Source organism: Ischnura elegans, chromosome 8, assembly GCF_921293095.1.
Source record: "Ischnura elegans chromosome 8, ioIscEleg1.1, whole genome shotgun sequence".
Classification (NCBI taxonomy): domain Eukaryota; kingdom Metazoa; phylum Arthropoda; class Insecta; order Odonata; family Coenagrionidae; genus Ischnura; species Ischnura elegans.
The window spans coordinates 58,624,878-58,639,244 of NC_060253.1; the positions used below are offsets into that span (position 1 = coordinate 58,624,878).

The window sequence follows — 14,367 nt, forward strand, 5'->3', positions numbered from 1 at the left end:
CAAGTTTTTGTGTAAAAGGATATAATACTATTAAAATTAAACTTTTTTATTATTTAATTCTGTAAATAAAAAAAATAATTCGATTAGCGGTCTAAGAGACCTCATGTCACGCCTGCAAAATGCATCAAGAAAAGGAATAAACGAGGTAAATTCAATTGTTCCTATTATTACCCATTTAAGGCCTTATTTTGAATTAATGCGAGATATTGATACTTAAATACGATAATAATAACACACTACTTCATTCATTCACACGGCGCCTTAAGCGCAAACATACAAATAAATTCACAGGTAAGGAAAGAAAGGGATAGGAACATGGAATAGAAAAAGGACGAGGACAACGGTGCTGTGGTAGATGGAAATAATAACACAGGTGTTTTTAATATCAGTTTTTGGATCCCTTTTTAAATTACTTTTTTTTACCGAAAAATTGATTCGTATTGATAACGCCTAAAATATAAAGTTTGGAATAGTTTAAAAGGTAAAGAAACAAAATTAAACAATAAAAATGCCGTCGCAACATTTTATGAATATTTGATTTATTGCGGTCTCCCAGACTGGTAGTGTAACTAATATTTCACGTCACTGGTCAAGGGTTAATAGAGTATTTACATTGACTTGTCCATTTTCCATTTCCACAGGCTCCGGAAGAGGTCCACATCGTCCAAGGTGGACGATTCGAGCAGGCGGGCGCGGGCCAAGGGGGGCGGCGGTGGCAAGGGGCTGGGGGGCGGGGGCGTGTGCAGGATGAGCGCGCGCGTGGCCACGGCCTCCTCGGTGGCCGTGGGGGCGGAGAGGGGCGGCGGGGGCGGGGACGCGGGCAAGGCCACGCAGCAGAGCCTCTCTGGGGTGCCCCAGCTGCTCGAGGACCTGCAGAAGCTCTCCGAGGACAAGGACTCGGCCGATGTGGTGTTCCTGCTGGGAAGAGAGGAGGTTCCCGTCTACGCACACCGCATCGTCCTCATGGCAAGGTGAGTGCAAGCAGTTGATCCATTCAAAAATGAAAATAAAACAAGATATACCTACTACACCGGAATGTTTACCATTTGTCCATTGGTCAGATATTGGCGGGCATATTACTCTGCTGGGAGGCCAACTAGCTCTACTTATTCATACGTTGATATCAGGATATTTGGTGGTTGCTTGCCATGATATGATTTTTCTATAGAAACTACTGTTAGAAAAATTTTCGGCAACCCAGCGCTGATTTTTTAAAAAACACTACACCCTCTTTTCAGAATATTATGCTCTTTCCTTGTTTGTTCCATGCAACAGCCTCGAATTGGTTTCTTGTCTCTTTCTGACCAATGCATATCTGGCGCATTGGATATAAGAAAGCATTCACATCAGTGTCAAAATGTGCCCTTAAAACTAAACTTCCGCTTCTTCCTCAAGGTACTACATGTTTTTTATTGTGGAGCATAGCTTGTCAATATTTCGATAATACATTTGTACAATTTTTAGCTTAGGTGATTACATTTTTTAAATTTTGGGAGCATGATAAAATGTATACTTTTATGAGAAGCTATTCAACCAGATAAAACCCTAAGTTGTATTAAACTTACTCGATTCGATTAAACGGTCATGTTATCTGTCATAAGAATATTCAGAGATGCAGTAATATTTATATGAAACAACTTGCCTGTATAAAAAACTGAAGACGCGTTCTTTAGTTGAACTAACGCTTCATGCAACTACTATTAAAGGTAGGGGAAACATTGAGAGACACTTTTTCAACTTGTTAGTACTTGCATATTTATAATATTCCTCTCTAGTAAACAGGAATAAAACCCTCGCAGAAGTTTTAGTTATCCAACAAAAATGCCCTTCAGATGCAGTTTAGATCAGTTTCCGTCAACCAAAGGATTGGACAAAGAAAAATTTCCTTTCCTTCGATATCCTTGAAAATTCACTGTGGCTTTCATTAACTATCCCACCACTAACCATTTCCATGGAGTGGAAATGATACGTACCATCCTCAAGAAGAAGGTTTTCAAGTTGAATGTCATTTTTCAAGATATTTCAAGGGTGAACGTAGCCATGCTTCATTCACCTCAGACCGTGAGACCAGTCCCACGGGAAGGAAACCCATAATTTTAGGTGGCTAGAGCTGTGATACAATTAAATTAGGATCATTATGTGGGCGTCACTACTATTGGCCCGACTCCGGAATTTATTCCATCGTACGTGCCTCGCCGCCTCTCAAGCGGGAGTGGACACGGTGATTCGGAGAGAAAAGTTTTTGAACCCGGATGCGTTGTTCATGAGATTACGTAAAAATTCTTTGGACTTTCTGTTTCTTTGCTGCTAGGTTGCAGCCATTATTATATATCGCTTTAAACCTGACGCTGTTGCCTCTTGCATTAAATTGTAGCTAGAAGACGTGCCATTTCAACATGAAGTTTTATAAAGAAATTACATTGTGCTGTGTAATATTTTTGTGCAATAAAGTATTTTAACTTAAAGAGGGTTTTCCTTCGTCGTGGACAGCGGTAATGCCCAGTGACGTCACCCAGCCATGAACATGACATTTATGTTAGAACGTAGGTTACCGCGGCGATGGTTTGATCTCTGCATTTCTTCGGGGTTTTCTTCCGCGTCAGCTTGTTTGTAGACAACAGTTTCGCTGGCCATCCTGCCAGCGTCTTCAGGTCGAAGGTGTCGGCTGTTGGTTTCTGCCTCGCTTATATACCGTAGGCTGGATGGTAGCTGCTCTGTGATTGGCTGTCTGACTAGGCGCTTCTCTCTGAAATGCTCTCTCTTTGATGACTCTTTTCCAGGCGCTGTGAAGGAAGTATCCATCTTCTCTATTTAGCTATAGTTAGTAGCAATTATTATTAGCATAGTTAAATTTTTTACTTTTGGAAGCAGTTACTAGTAACATAATAGGATACATAATAGTATGACGACATGCCTACTATTTCGTTTTATGGTTGGCCTTCAAGTGCAGAAAAATAATTTTCCAAACCTCAATTATAATAGCGTCACCAAGGGTTATCATGCGCAGTGAATACTGATGCTCTTTCATGTCTAGTTCTACAGTTATGTGGTTTTGCTAGTTCTACTTTTAAGCTATGTATTATACGCTCAGCTGCCGGAGAGTCTTTAGCTACACTAGTAGACTTTTTTGGTAGAGACGTAGTCAAATTCCTGCTTTTAGTTTTGACGAAAGGGAGAATGTAATATACGACGTATCATTGAGACCTTCGGTGGTGACGTAAAATTACTGCTTTTGGTCTGGGATTTTATATCATTTCCTTAGTAACTCAGGCGTTAAAATTTCCGAAGACATGCGTCCAGAAATAAGCGTGCCAATGTTTACATCGAATTATTTATTTTATTACTTTGGAGGTCAAAAAATCAACAATTAAGATCCATGAACTGCAACACTGAATTGCCCTTTAAAACCTATGGTTCCACACGTTGGTTGTCATGAAGGCCCGACGTTTAACTCTATGTCCTTTGGCCTCCGTATTAGCTTCGGAGGTCAATAAGTGGATAAGGCTGGTATTTGGAGAATACCAATGACTTGGGCACCTTTTAAAACCTGTGGATCGAGACCTTTGTTGGTATGCCGTTCCTTTTGCCACCCCTATGATCTTGACTGTGACCTTACTGGATCAACGGTTGAATTTTCGTAAATATAAGAGTTAGGTATCTTCGGTTTTATCGTGTCCGAAAACTTAAGAATTGGCATCTTGGTCTATGAAATTCAGACTTTTTTCTACCTCGATTTTTTTAACATTGTAACTCCATAGGGAAAATTCAAAATTTTAGTTTGGACCCACATTGTGATGTCAAAATGTCAAAATTGTAAAATTTTGCATACACTCAACAAAAATTATGCCCTCTCCCCGTAAGTATGCCAATTTTCATGAATATTGCTGGAAGCAAAGTCATTAAAATTAGAGGTCAAAGATGACACTCGACCTATGGGACAGTCTGTATACTGTCGTGGGTTGCTTCAGCTTTCTTCTTGAGCGATCATCACCAAACCTGAAAGCCAAAACCAGTTTAAAATATCGTCTCCAGTCTCTTCCTTGGGTATACTTCAGAGAAATCGACATTCGAATTCCCATTTTCTCAGTTATCAGAAATTTTTAATGCTTTCCGATCCACACTTACTCACATCCGTGTTTTCTTCGGCTTTATTTCCTTAGGCATTGTTTAATCAATGGCTATCGTGGTTCCATTCAGTCATGCATATTAGTACATCACGTCTGTCATTTATCCTATCATGGCTAAAGTACAGACGCTGTTAAATATAATTAGTAAAGTACAGGCTTAATCAATGTCAGGATTCAGTCTCGGTTACTTCCAGTGCCACTATGTACGAAATCTCATTTTGTGTAAATAATCACGATTTCAGGCATGCCATTGTTTGAAGCTCCCTCAAAAGCAAATATCTCAAACTATCAAGTCCATTATGTACGCATTATTATTTTTGAGGGTAACCGGCAGTAAATAATATTCCATGAAGAATTTTGCTGCGGTACCATTCTTCAAATTTCCCTTCTCTCGTTTGAAAGGTGCCGACAAAAACAATGTACCGCAGTCTCCTTCACGCAAGATTCGGCTTCGACATGAGTCCCTCACTAAGTTTATCTTTTGAGGAAATATCCGTGGTATACATTCTTTTATGCTTAGAGAAAAAAAAGTTACAAAAATCCTGGAGGACTGCTCATACGCGTCCTCTCCGTTGGACGAAGGGATGGGGTAGAATAAAAGAAAAACTTCTGACGAAATTCCCGACCTCGGCTTCAAAAAATAAAAAGCAAAAAAATCAAGTTTTTTTTGCATACGCATCATTCCTCATCTTGTGTGTGGATCAAGGGGGATGCGATACGATTCAAAGGGTACGGGTACGAGATATGGTAGGGTATAGTTTTTTTAAGGTAGGGTATTTGGTGGTTTTGGTAGGGGATTGCTGACTAACAGGATTGAGGGGTTGTATGGGTAGGAAAGGATTGAACTTGCGGGGGAGGAAAAAGCTGCTGTGCGTATCGTTCAGGCGAAGGGGTTCGACTCCGTATACGTATAGGGAGGGTTACTGGTGGAGTGAGGCTGGATTCTTTCGAGGAAATACTGCAAGAGGGTTTTCGGCAGCGTGGTTAAAGAGGGAAGCCTTGTGCAGTGCGACAGTGAGGAGGGGAACGCTTCTGTTTATGCTTTTGTTCTTGCCCGTCTCACCGTGAAACGGACCGAAAAACTGGGCTTTTGAGTTACATCCCCTTGCACTCTCGAAGGCTGACTGACAGTCGTCTCTTCACTCGTTGCATCTCGCTTAGTGATGCGCGCGCGTGCACTATCTCGGATACCAAACTCGCCGGTTTTTCATCTTCTCATCAACATAAAAAAGCATACCCTTACCAAAACAATATTTAGCGTTGTTCAAAAGATGTTTTTTGTGTGTAGGCACATGGGCGCATCCAGCGGGGGCAGGGGGGGACAGCTGCCCCCCCTTAGAAGCAAATTTAGTTCAAAAAGAAAGTTTTTAACCAATTTTATTTAAATCAAAGAAAAGCCATATTTGTATGAAACGTGTAGTTAAAATAATTTTTTTGAGCAATCATTTTTAAAAACTAATAAAGCGCTATCATAATTTTCTTGATATTTTAGTTTCCTTAACTTGTTCTGTGTTACAACTCGAACAACCACGGCTTGCACCTCTCTAGTTTTGATTCTGTATACGCCCTTGTGCAGGCAAGGGTGGATCTAGTATTTTTTCTAGGGGGGGGGGGGGGGCAAGGGTCTTACAGTAAAACAATATTTTCATATTTGAGATTAGAAAGAACACAAAAATTACTGTACAAAATATTCTCCTTTTTTAATATGAAAGTTAATATTATGTTATTGAATGATTGAGGCTGCGAAATACACAACACAAAACTAACGTGATGATAACCGTATTAAAAACCTTATTTATTTATTTATTATGTTTAATGTCCGCCCAACATATACATAATTATAGGGTGAACATTACAGGAATATAACTACAAAAAAATTGAAAATAAATTGGTCACAGCCACAAAATAGTAACAATCATGATAACAAATGCTGAAAAATATTAACTAATTACTATCACAGTCGCGAAACATATTCTTAACATCTTTTACAAAGCAGTATTTCTATTGATACAAGTCTAGATCGTTAAACTTTTTGTTATATAGTACACTAATCCTTCGTATTGGCGTATTGGAACAATAATTTGTTTTAACCTTTGATATGTAAAATGTTCTTTTAAACCGGCTAGTAACATTTGGAACTATTATTTTTATTTCTTCAGTAACTCATAACATAGGCCCTTATTGATGACATCATGCAGAAACAGAAGATCGTTTATGGTTCTTCTATTTTGCAGGGTATGGAGACCAAAAACTCTTAACAAATCACTACAACAAACATAATTTTCGAAAAGCGGATACACATGATATAATACAAAATATAGAAATCTTAAAAATCTCTTTTGAACCTGCTCTAGCATTACAATATACTTCTTTAAATAGGGATTCCAAATAACTGACCCATATTCCAACTTACTTCTTACATGAGAGTAATACAATGTCTTAAGTACCATCTCAGAGTCAAAATGTTTTGACATACGGTGTATAAAGCCCAACAGTTTACATGCAGTTATGCTAATATTCAATATATGTGTGGTGAAATACGTTTTGCTATCAAAGGTGACCCCTAGATCCTTCAATTCATTAGTTCTATTCAATTTGGATTCTTCCATATGGTAATTGTATTTGATTACATTTTTTCTCCGTAAAAAAGATAAAACAAAACAATTATCAACATTAAAAAATAAACCATTTTCATGAGACCAGGTGACCAGACTGTTTAAATCTGACTGTATCGGTAGACAATGTTGTAAATTGTTCACCTTTCTATATATTTTAACATCATCTGCAAACATTAGACATCTTGAATGATGGATACATTGTGGCAAGTCATTAACAAATATCAAAAATAGAAGTGGACCCAGGTTCGAGCCTTGGGGTACACCAGATATAACAGAGCATTTGTCAGACACCACGTTTCGATACACTACGCATTGTTTTCTTTCGTATAGAAATGAACTCAAAAGAGTTAACAAAGAACCCGTAGTGCCAATACTTTTCAGTTTGCTTAGCAATATGTTATGTTGTACAGTATCAAAGGTTTTTTAAAGTCTAGGTAGACTGTATCCACCTGAGAACCGCTATCAATGGAATTCATAACATAATCAGTTAAGATAGCTAGGTTGGTAGTTACTGACCTATTAGCTATAAAGCCGTGTTGTGTATCACTCATCTCATTTTTTATGAGAAAGTTAATACGCTTACATAAAATACCCTAAAATATTAGTGATAAAACAGACAATATACTTATAGGCCTATAATTTTTTATGTCGTTTCGTTCTCTCTTTTTAAAAATGGGACACACCTTCGCAGTTCTCCATTTTGTGGGATATACTCCACTTTTTAAAGAGTTATTAAACAGCTGACATAAAGGTTGAGCTAAGATCTCTTTACAGCCTTTCACAATATACGCAGGGATATTGTCAGAACCAATAGACTTTTTGGTATCTAAACTTTGGATTGCTTCAAGCACTTCATTCTATTCCTTCATATCTATTTTTAAGCGTCTGGGGGGGCACGTTCCCCTTTGCTCCCATCTAAATTTGCCTATTTATTTATTATTCATTTCCACACCTCCGAAAATAGCACTACCTATTAGGCCTTTATATCGGGGTTCATGATAACATTTAACAATCAAACTTGCACAAATATCCAAGCCCTGGATAAGGGTGACTTACCCAGGCGGGACCCGTACCCACGGCCTTAGGTTTGGTGGACGAGGACTTTACCCTGTCGTCGCCGAGGTATGTAGGTAGACCAAAGGAATACGATGTGTTACCCCAGTCACGTACTGTTTCAAAGTCTGTGAAAAAAATTGTAAAATGCATATTCTTGGCTTCTAACCAAGGAGAGTTTGGATCAGATAATATGGTAAAAATTGATGTAAATTAGTTATAAATGAACTGTTGGTAAGTAGATTAAAGGTACGCACTCTCTCGAAGGCTGACAGTTGGTCGTCCAACTGATGCAACTCGCTCAGTATTGCGCGCGTGTACTCCGTCTCAGATGCCAAACTCGCCGATTTTTTTTCTTTTCATCAACATAAAAAGTATACCCTTACAAAAACCACATTTGACGTTATTGTTGGTAAGACCAAATGTATAAAACGTGTTTTATACCTTTATTTTAAAATCTGTGAAAAAAATGGAACGCGTATTATTGGCCCCTCACCAAAGAGAGTGTAGAGAAAATATTGTTGTAAAATGATGTAAATTAGCTATAAATAAAATATTTGCTGGTAGCTTTAAGGTACGCACTTACACTGTTAAAAGATAGTCATGGTGTCACTACACGAGCTATATGTATCTTTTAGTGAAAGCTAAATGCATTATTATTTGATGGTAGCCTTAAACAGGTTCTCAATCACGGCTAACTAAAAATTCATTTACATTCGTTATTGAATTGTAATTGGTTGCACGGAGTAACAAAAATTATTATTTTTACATATAATTCCCGTCATGTGGCCCGAAATATGAGCAAAAGATGCATTATTTTTTTTCATCTCCTTCCGTCTTTTTGCGGAAATCTCTTTTTCATAAAGGGCCGGAAGGGACATCATTTTCCGTCATCTAGCGCGGCAAATATTTGCTAACTCCCTCCTCTTGCGTTTCCTTGTTTGGAATATACGCTTTTGAATCCTGGATTCCGTTCAGTTATTCCGCTTCCTGACGAAAAGAAGCGAAGAAGTTCAACCAATTCAGGCGTGATATAGAGTGGAAGTTCGACGCATTGAAACAAAGGGTAAATTCATTCTTCCACGAGTATTAATTCAATAATTTTGGAAAAGTGCAACTACCTTTTATTTCATTAGCCGAAGAACTGCTGGATATGGTGGGTGAGGAGAGGAAACCAACTAAAGGGTGTATGGCGATTTTGGTGGAACTGTGTTACATGTAACATAATCACAGGGACACTAATACTGTATGTTAGTGCGACCCAGTTTACGACACTGTACTCTGTGACCTTTGAGAATGACACAGAGTACAGTGTCGAAACATGGGTGAGACTGATGAAAATTTATGGAGCATAGAATATTATTGTCTCTGTGATAATGCTTCATGAAGGAGGGAGACTTCCACATTAATTTAGGGGAATATAGGAGATTTGAATAAAGGAATGTGCGGGAAAAGGATTCTAAAACCCGTATTATAGGGAAGAACGATGGATAAGCCTTTTGAAAGATGCAGCAAAGTGAGATTTAAATAGAGAGTGAAATGGAGTAAATCTCATTGTGCATTAAAGGGGCAATTCCAATTTAGGAGGGGGTACAGAAGGGTCATATAAAACTCAACGGAAACCTACCTTAATCGGAGGGTAATTAGTAATCGCAATAATTATTGTATATGTTTAAATGCGCTTGGCGATTTATGTAAATGGCCATTAATAGAATCTATTTTTCCCGTATATTTTCAATTTTGATCCTGAAGTTTTGCGAGCAGAACGTCTTTATACCCTTGGTTCTGTACTGTCCGTCATTTTAGTGATATCTATCTTTAAACCCTGGAGAGCTGGGGCATAGCAACAATCCTCTAGCATATCGATTCGTCTCATAACAAATTTACGGTTTCGGGTGTTTGCTTACTTTTTCATTGCAAACATTTCCACTTCGCTTTATCTCATCTGAGCTCCGTTGGATAAAGTTGTTGAGAAAAATCGACCCGCCCCATAGAAATGCATTCACTTATTTCTTTGCATGGTGGTAATTACTCGAACGGTATCTCTTTAAAGATATTTAACGACGTTCTGCCTCAGTGAGAGCTCACCCGTGCATGTCCTAGTCTGGTTCTTGCATAGACTGTCTCCGTTTCTCAATTTCCACATTAGTTTCAGTCGTTTAGGAAGTCCCCTATCGCGTAGCCCAAATAACTCGTTTTGAGCCGTAGAATTTGTAAATGAAATCGGTCTTAATTTAATCGTGAATTGTTTTTTTCATTATGGATTTTAAGCTCGCATCTGAACAACTTGATATTTTGAATAATGCCACCTTGTAACTTGGGGTGAGTTTGTCAAATTTTAGTTGCTCGGGTTGCTTCCCCTTCTATTAACTATGTGAAATATGGTCGCCTGCGTGACAGCTTTTGTCATCAGATTCTGCAGGTTTACATGATTCAATAATCTACTACTTGAGTATTTATTCTTTTTACATAACTTAACTGAGCAATATTTTTATTTATTTCCTTTTGTTAATTTTAATGGATTTACGTAGAATCACCTCTTCATTCTTTTCTCTTTCTTTGTAACCTCAACAAGCTCCAAATATAGAATATTGCTAGCTCCATCTGAATGGGTAGTCGACTGTTCTTTTCTTGTGATTGGAAACTTTGAAGTGGTATAAGTCACATTGAGTTTGTGGAACATTATTCTGTCTCAAGATTGCCACTCATTTTAGCTTTCATCCTCTGTTTATTTGTCTTTTTATTGGTCGATTTGTTTAGATCTAGAGATTTTAGAAATCTTATTCTGATCCATGAAATCGTATTCTTTGTTTTCAAATCTTTTATAATATTAATTATTTTTCTAGTATCAACCCCAAGTATCCTAAAAAACTGAACCGCGGAAGGATATTTATGCGTGAGATGCATAACATTAGTTTTCAAGTAATTTTCAATCGCTCTAAATCGATCATCCATCAAGTTAATTGCTGGAGAAAATCATGAGCATTCAATTTACGCAGTGGATGATACGCCGTATGGAAGTAACTTTTGTTGATTGGGAAGCTGAAGCACTCTCGTATAATTTGCTTCTAATAAGAGCTCAGGGTATTCACTGTATTACATAGCTAAACTTCCGATTTTTTAATCAAGGGATTGCGAGTTCATATTGTGGAAACTTGACGTGATAGATTAAAAAGTAAATTATTTTGTATTCCACACAGTATTTATTTTTAAAAGAATTCAACCGGTTTCGACATTTGATTGGCCATTTTCAAGAGGTGAGGCTTTTTTATTAGGGATATATTTGTTGATTTCACCTCTTGGTTGAGTTTTTAATAAATACTGTGTGGAATACGACTAAGTTTGATTTTTTATCTTTCGATTTTTAGCCTCTTATAATTCTTGCCTTTCTAATCAGCTATGTATTTAGGAGAATATGAAGTTATGAGAGATTATCAGGAATGCTTCTATACCTATGCAGGTGCTTTTCTAATCTCATGAGTCTCGAATTAAAAATGGGAGCTCTTTTGTGATTGGCAGCAGATGGAAGCCTCATTCGATATAAGGTTTTCTTTCCCGTCTTTCGGCAAAGTGATATTGCGAACACGCGAAATTTGCAGCTTTGATTGGGGTGGTAGCCCATTTGTGCTACTACTTGATTTCTCTTGCGATTTATACTTGTTGGACGCTAACTGCAATTCATAATTTTTTCTTCGTATCTATTCTTCCTCCATTATGTCATGTTCTCCTTGTAAGCATAATTAACGTCTGATAAATTAAGTAATCTTTTTCGTGTCTTAACACGTAGCACTGGTTCTCTCCCGGCGTTTCGCCGCCCACAAAAGTTTATTTTATCAACCACGAACCGCAAAAGCTTCAACAAACAGTCTGAGAAAGAGTTCTTCGCTCCATCCTTGTAACCGTGGTGTTATTGATTTTAGGAAGATGAGCCGCATCCTCTGTATACATGTGTGGAGAAGCATCGTCTATCTTCCCCACCAATCTTCCCTGATATTCGTGTCGCCTCTCCCCAAACAAAAAAACTCATTTATTCCCAATACCTTATCAACCAATTCGCACCTAATTCATGTCCCCATCTCCCACGCTTCAATCCCACGCTCCGAGAAATTTTCGTGCGTCCCCTCCCCCTCCTCCGCGACCAGATTTCCTCCAACCCCTACCCCTTAAACCCTTTACTCGTCCCACCCCCTCACCCCCCACCTCTCCTCCCATTGCATATGCATCAACCTTGTCACCAACAGATTACGCCGATGGCCCCTGAGGTTTAATTCCCTCTTTTCCTCCCTCACCCCAACTTCCCGCCTCCCACTCCACGTTCCAATCACGTGGCTTCTATATACCCTCTCTTCCCAAGAGCGGAAAAAAATGTTTATAACGTTTCCCCCTCCCTACCGAAGCCGACATCCCCAGTTCTGTTCGAAACCCGTCCCCTCATTTCCGGATTCACAGCCGTGCCGCAGCCGCCTCGCGTCCTTTTGTGCGTTGTGCGCTGGCGTACCACAGGGTACCGCAAAGGGTCCTATTTCCTTCTTTGCTGCCGCTATCTCTGCCCGTTCTCTTCGGAGCTTTGCTAGTCCATGCTTTCATATATACACTCTCCTAACTTGGCTTCCTTCTCGCATCTTTTAAAAAATTTGGAAGTTTAATGATCGTTATCACCAAACTTCGTAATTTTCCCTTTACTCCTCGCAACACCCTATCAATACTACGATTTCTTTATTTTTTTATTTGATATTAATGTTGAATATTACTTTGTTAATTATAGTGTACGTTTTGCTTACTATTTGTGGATTGTTTTCTTAGTTATTTTGAGTCCATTTTTAATTGTCCTCGTGCTGTTTTTGGACTACATTAAGTAAAAAGAAAAATAAACGAGAAACATTTTATCACACTCGGCATGCTTCGACTTTATTAGGTAATACTCAAACTATATTTAATATTGTTGGAGGGCAAATATACCCTAAGTTAATTTTAAAGGTAACTTTAAAAAATGTTGCTCATACCGACTCATCTCTATCCTCTGATTCTATGATAGTTATCATTTTTGGTATGCATGATATGCATTTCTCTTCATTCTGTCGCTGACTTATATCTCTTTCCCGCATTCCCCGCAAGCCTCTCGTCCATCACAATTCTTAGCATCTTCTAGTCACTTGGTATCTTCATGTTTATCTACTTTCTCATTTTATTACCCTTATACCCTTAAGCAACTTATTTTCCTCCTATGTCAGACATTCTCTCGTCAAGGGTGATTTGATGACGATGAGCTAAAGCAATAAGTTCATCTCACGCTTCCGAACGTGTTAGAGAACCCGAAAAGATTTTACCACGCACTCATTTCTTCCCCTTTTGCTTATTTTACCTTCTCCATTAATTCCTCATTTCGAAAACCTCGGTACTATTTTAAACCTTTTTGCTTTAGGTCCACGCTACCGCATCATACAACGCTGCATCATGAATCAGGTTCTTAACTTGTCTTTCTTTACTTTCTAATTGTTACTTACTTCAACACTTCTGCATTAGGGAAATGTTGCCTGTGTAAACACTTTTTTCTTCCTGATATTTTGAGTCTTTTTTTTTGTTTATCCCTATAGTGAAATCAATTAACTTCATGGTCTTCTTTCCTTATATTACACTTGTCTTGTTTGTTTTAAAAGATCTACGATCCCTGATATTAACTCCAAAAGATCTAGGTCAATCAAACGCAATTAGTGTTGACATATGTGTCAAATACATTCCATTGAATAAAAAGTTTTGCATGTGCAATGAGAGCTAGTGTTTCTTTGAGAATATGAAAGAATATGAAATTTGCTCTACAAATGGACACTCAGGAAAATGGTTACCTTCTACAAGCTTATTGAATTCTACTAGTTTTTGAGATTCTTTTGTGCGCTAATATCGTACATTTTTGAACTCGTATTCAGTTCATAAATAGCGTTTTTTTGCAAATATAACAATAGGTTACAAGAACCTAGAATAAAAATTCCTTCACACACCTGGGCTTCTTCTGGTGTGTCCTTCCCTTTCTGTTTCTCCATTTTAGTCACGGGATTTTCATAAAAATGACTGTCTCTCTACATCTGTTATGTTCTCAAAGCATACCGATATCCATCGTCATGTGGATATGCTTATAGCCATGTGCTTTAATTTCAGTGTTTAAGACCTGGTTACATGATGAATTAGCCCATACGAGTTAAGGTGTGAATGCATTTACGATTTTGGTGCACTGAAACGGAAAATATACGAGTTCATGAACCAACTTAGATCTGGTTCTATTTTCTGTTAATGAATTTGCACAATTTGGGTGATCACTCAGGATATTATTGCGTTATTTATCGCATTCATGCATTAACATTTTATAAATTTTACTTGTTATGTATCGTGTAACGAGCTCTTCGAAACTATCATCTGAGAAATTAATTTGGACCGACAATACATCGAGTATTAACGAATGAAATGGGATTTTTTATTTATTTCATCTTCATATTAAAAACAAAGTTTCGAAAATTTAATTTCAGTATTGAGAAAGTATTTCCCTTTAGCGGAAATTACTAAAAAAAGATTCCTTA

At 38.0% G+C, this 14,367-nt stretch overlaps 1 protein-coding gene across 1 annotated transcript in view; it reads left to right on the forward strand.

Annotated features, from left to right (window-relative positions):
• The first annotated feature begins 747 nt into the window (after positions 1-747).
• LOC124164419 (kelch-like protein diablo) overlaps positions 748-14,367 on the forward strand; it is a 250,312-nt gene continuing 236,692 nt past the window's right edge. Inside the window, exon 1 of the mRNA XM_046541744.1 lies at positions 748-971. Within this exon, the coding sequence (XP_046397700.1) occupies positions 748-971 (224 nt within the window). The remainder of the gene's footprint in view (positions 972-14,367) is intronic.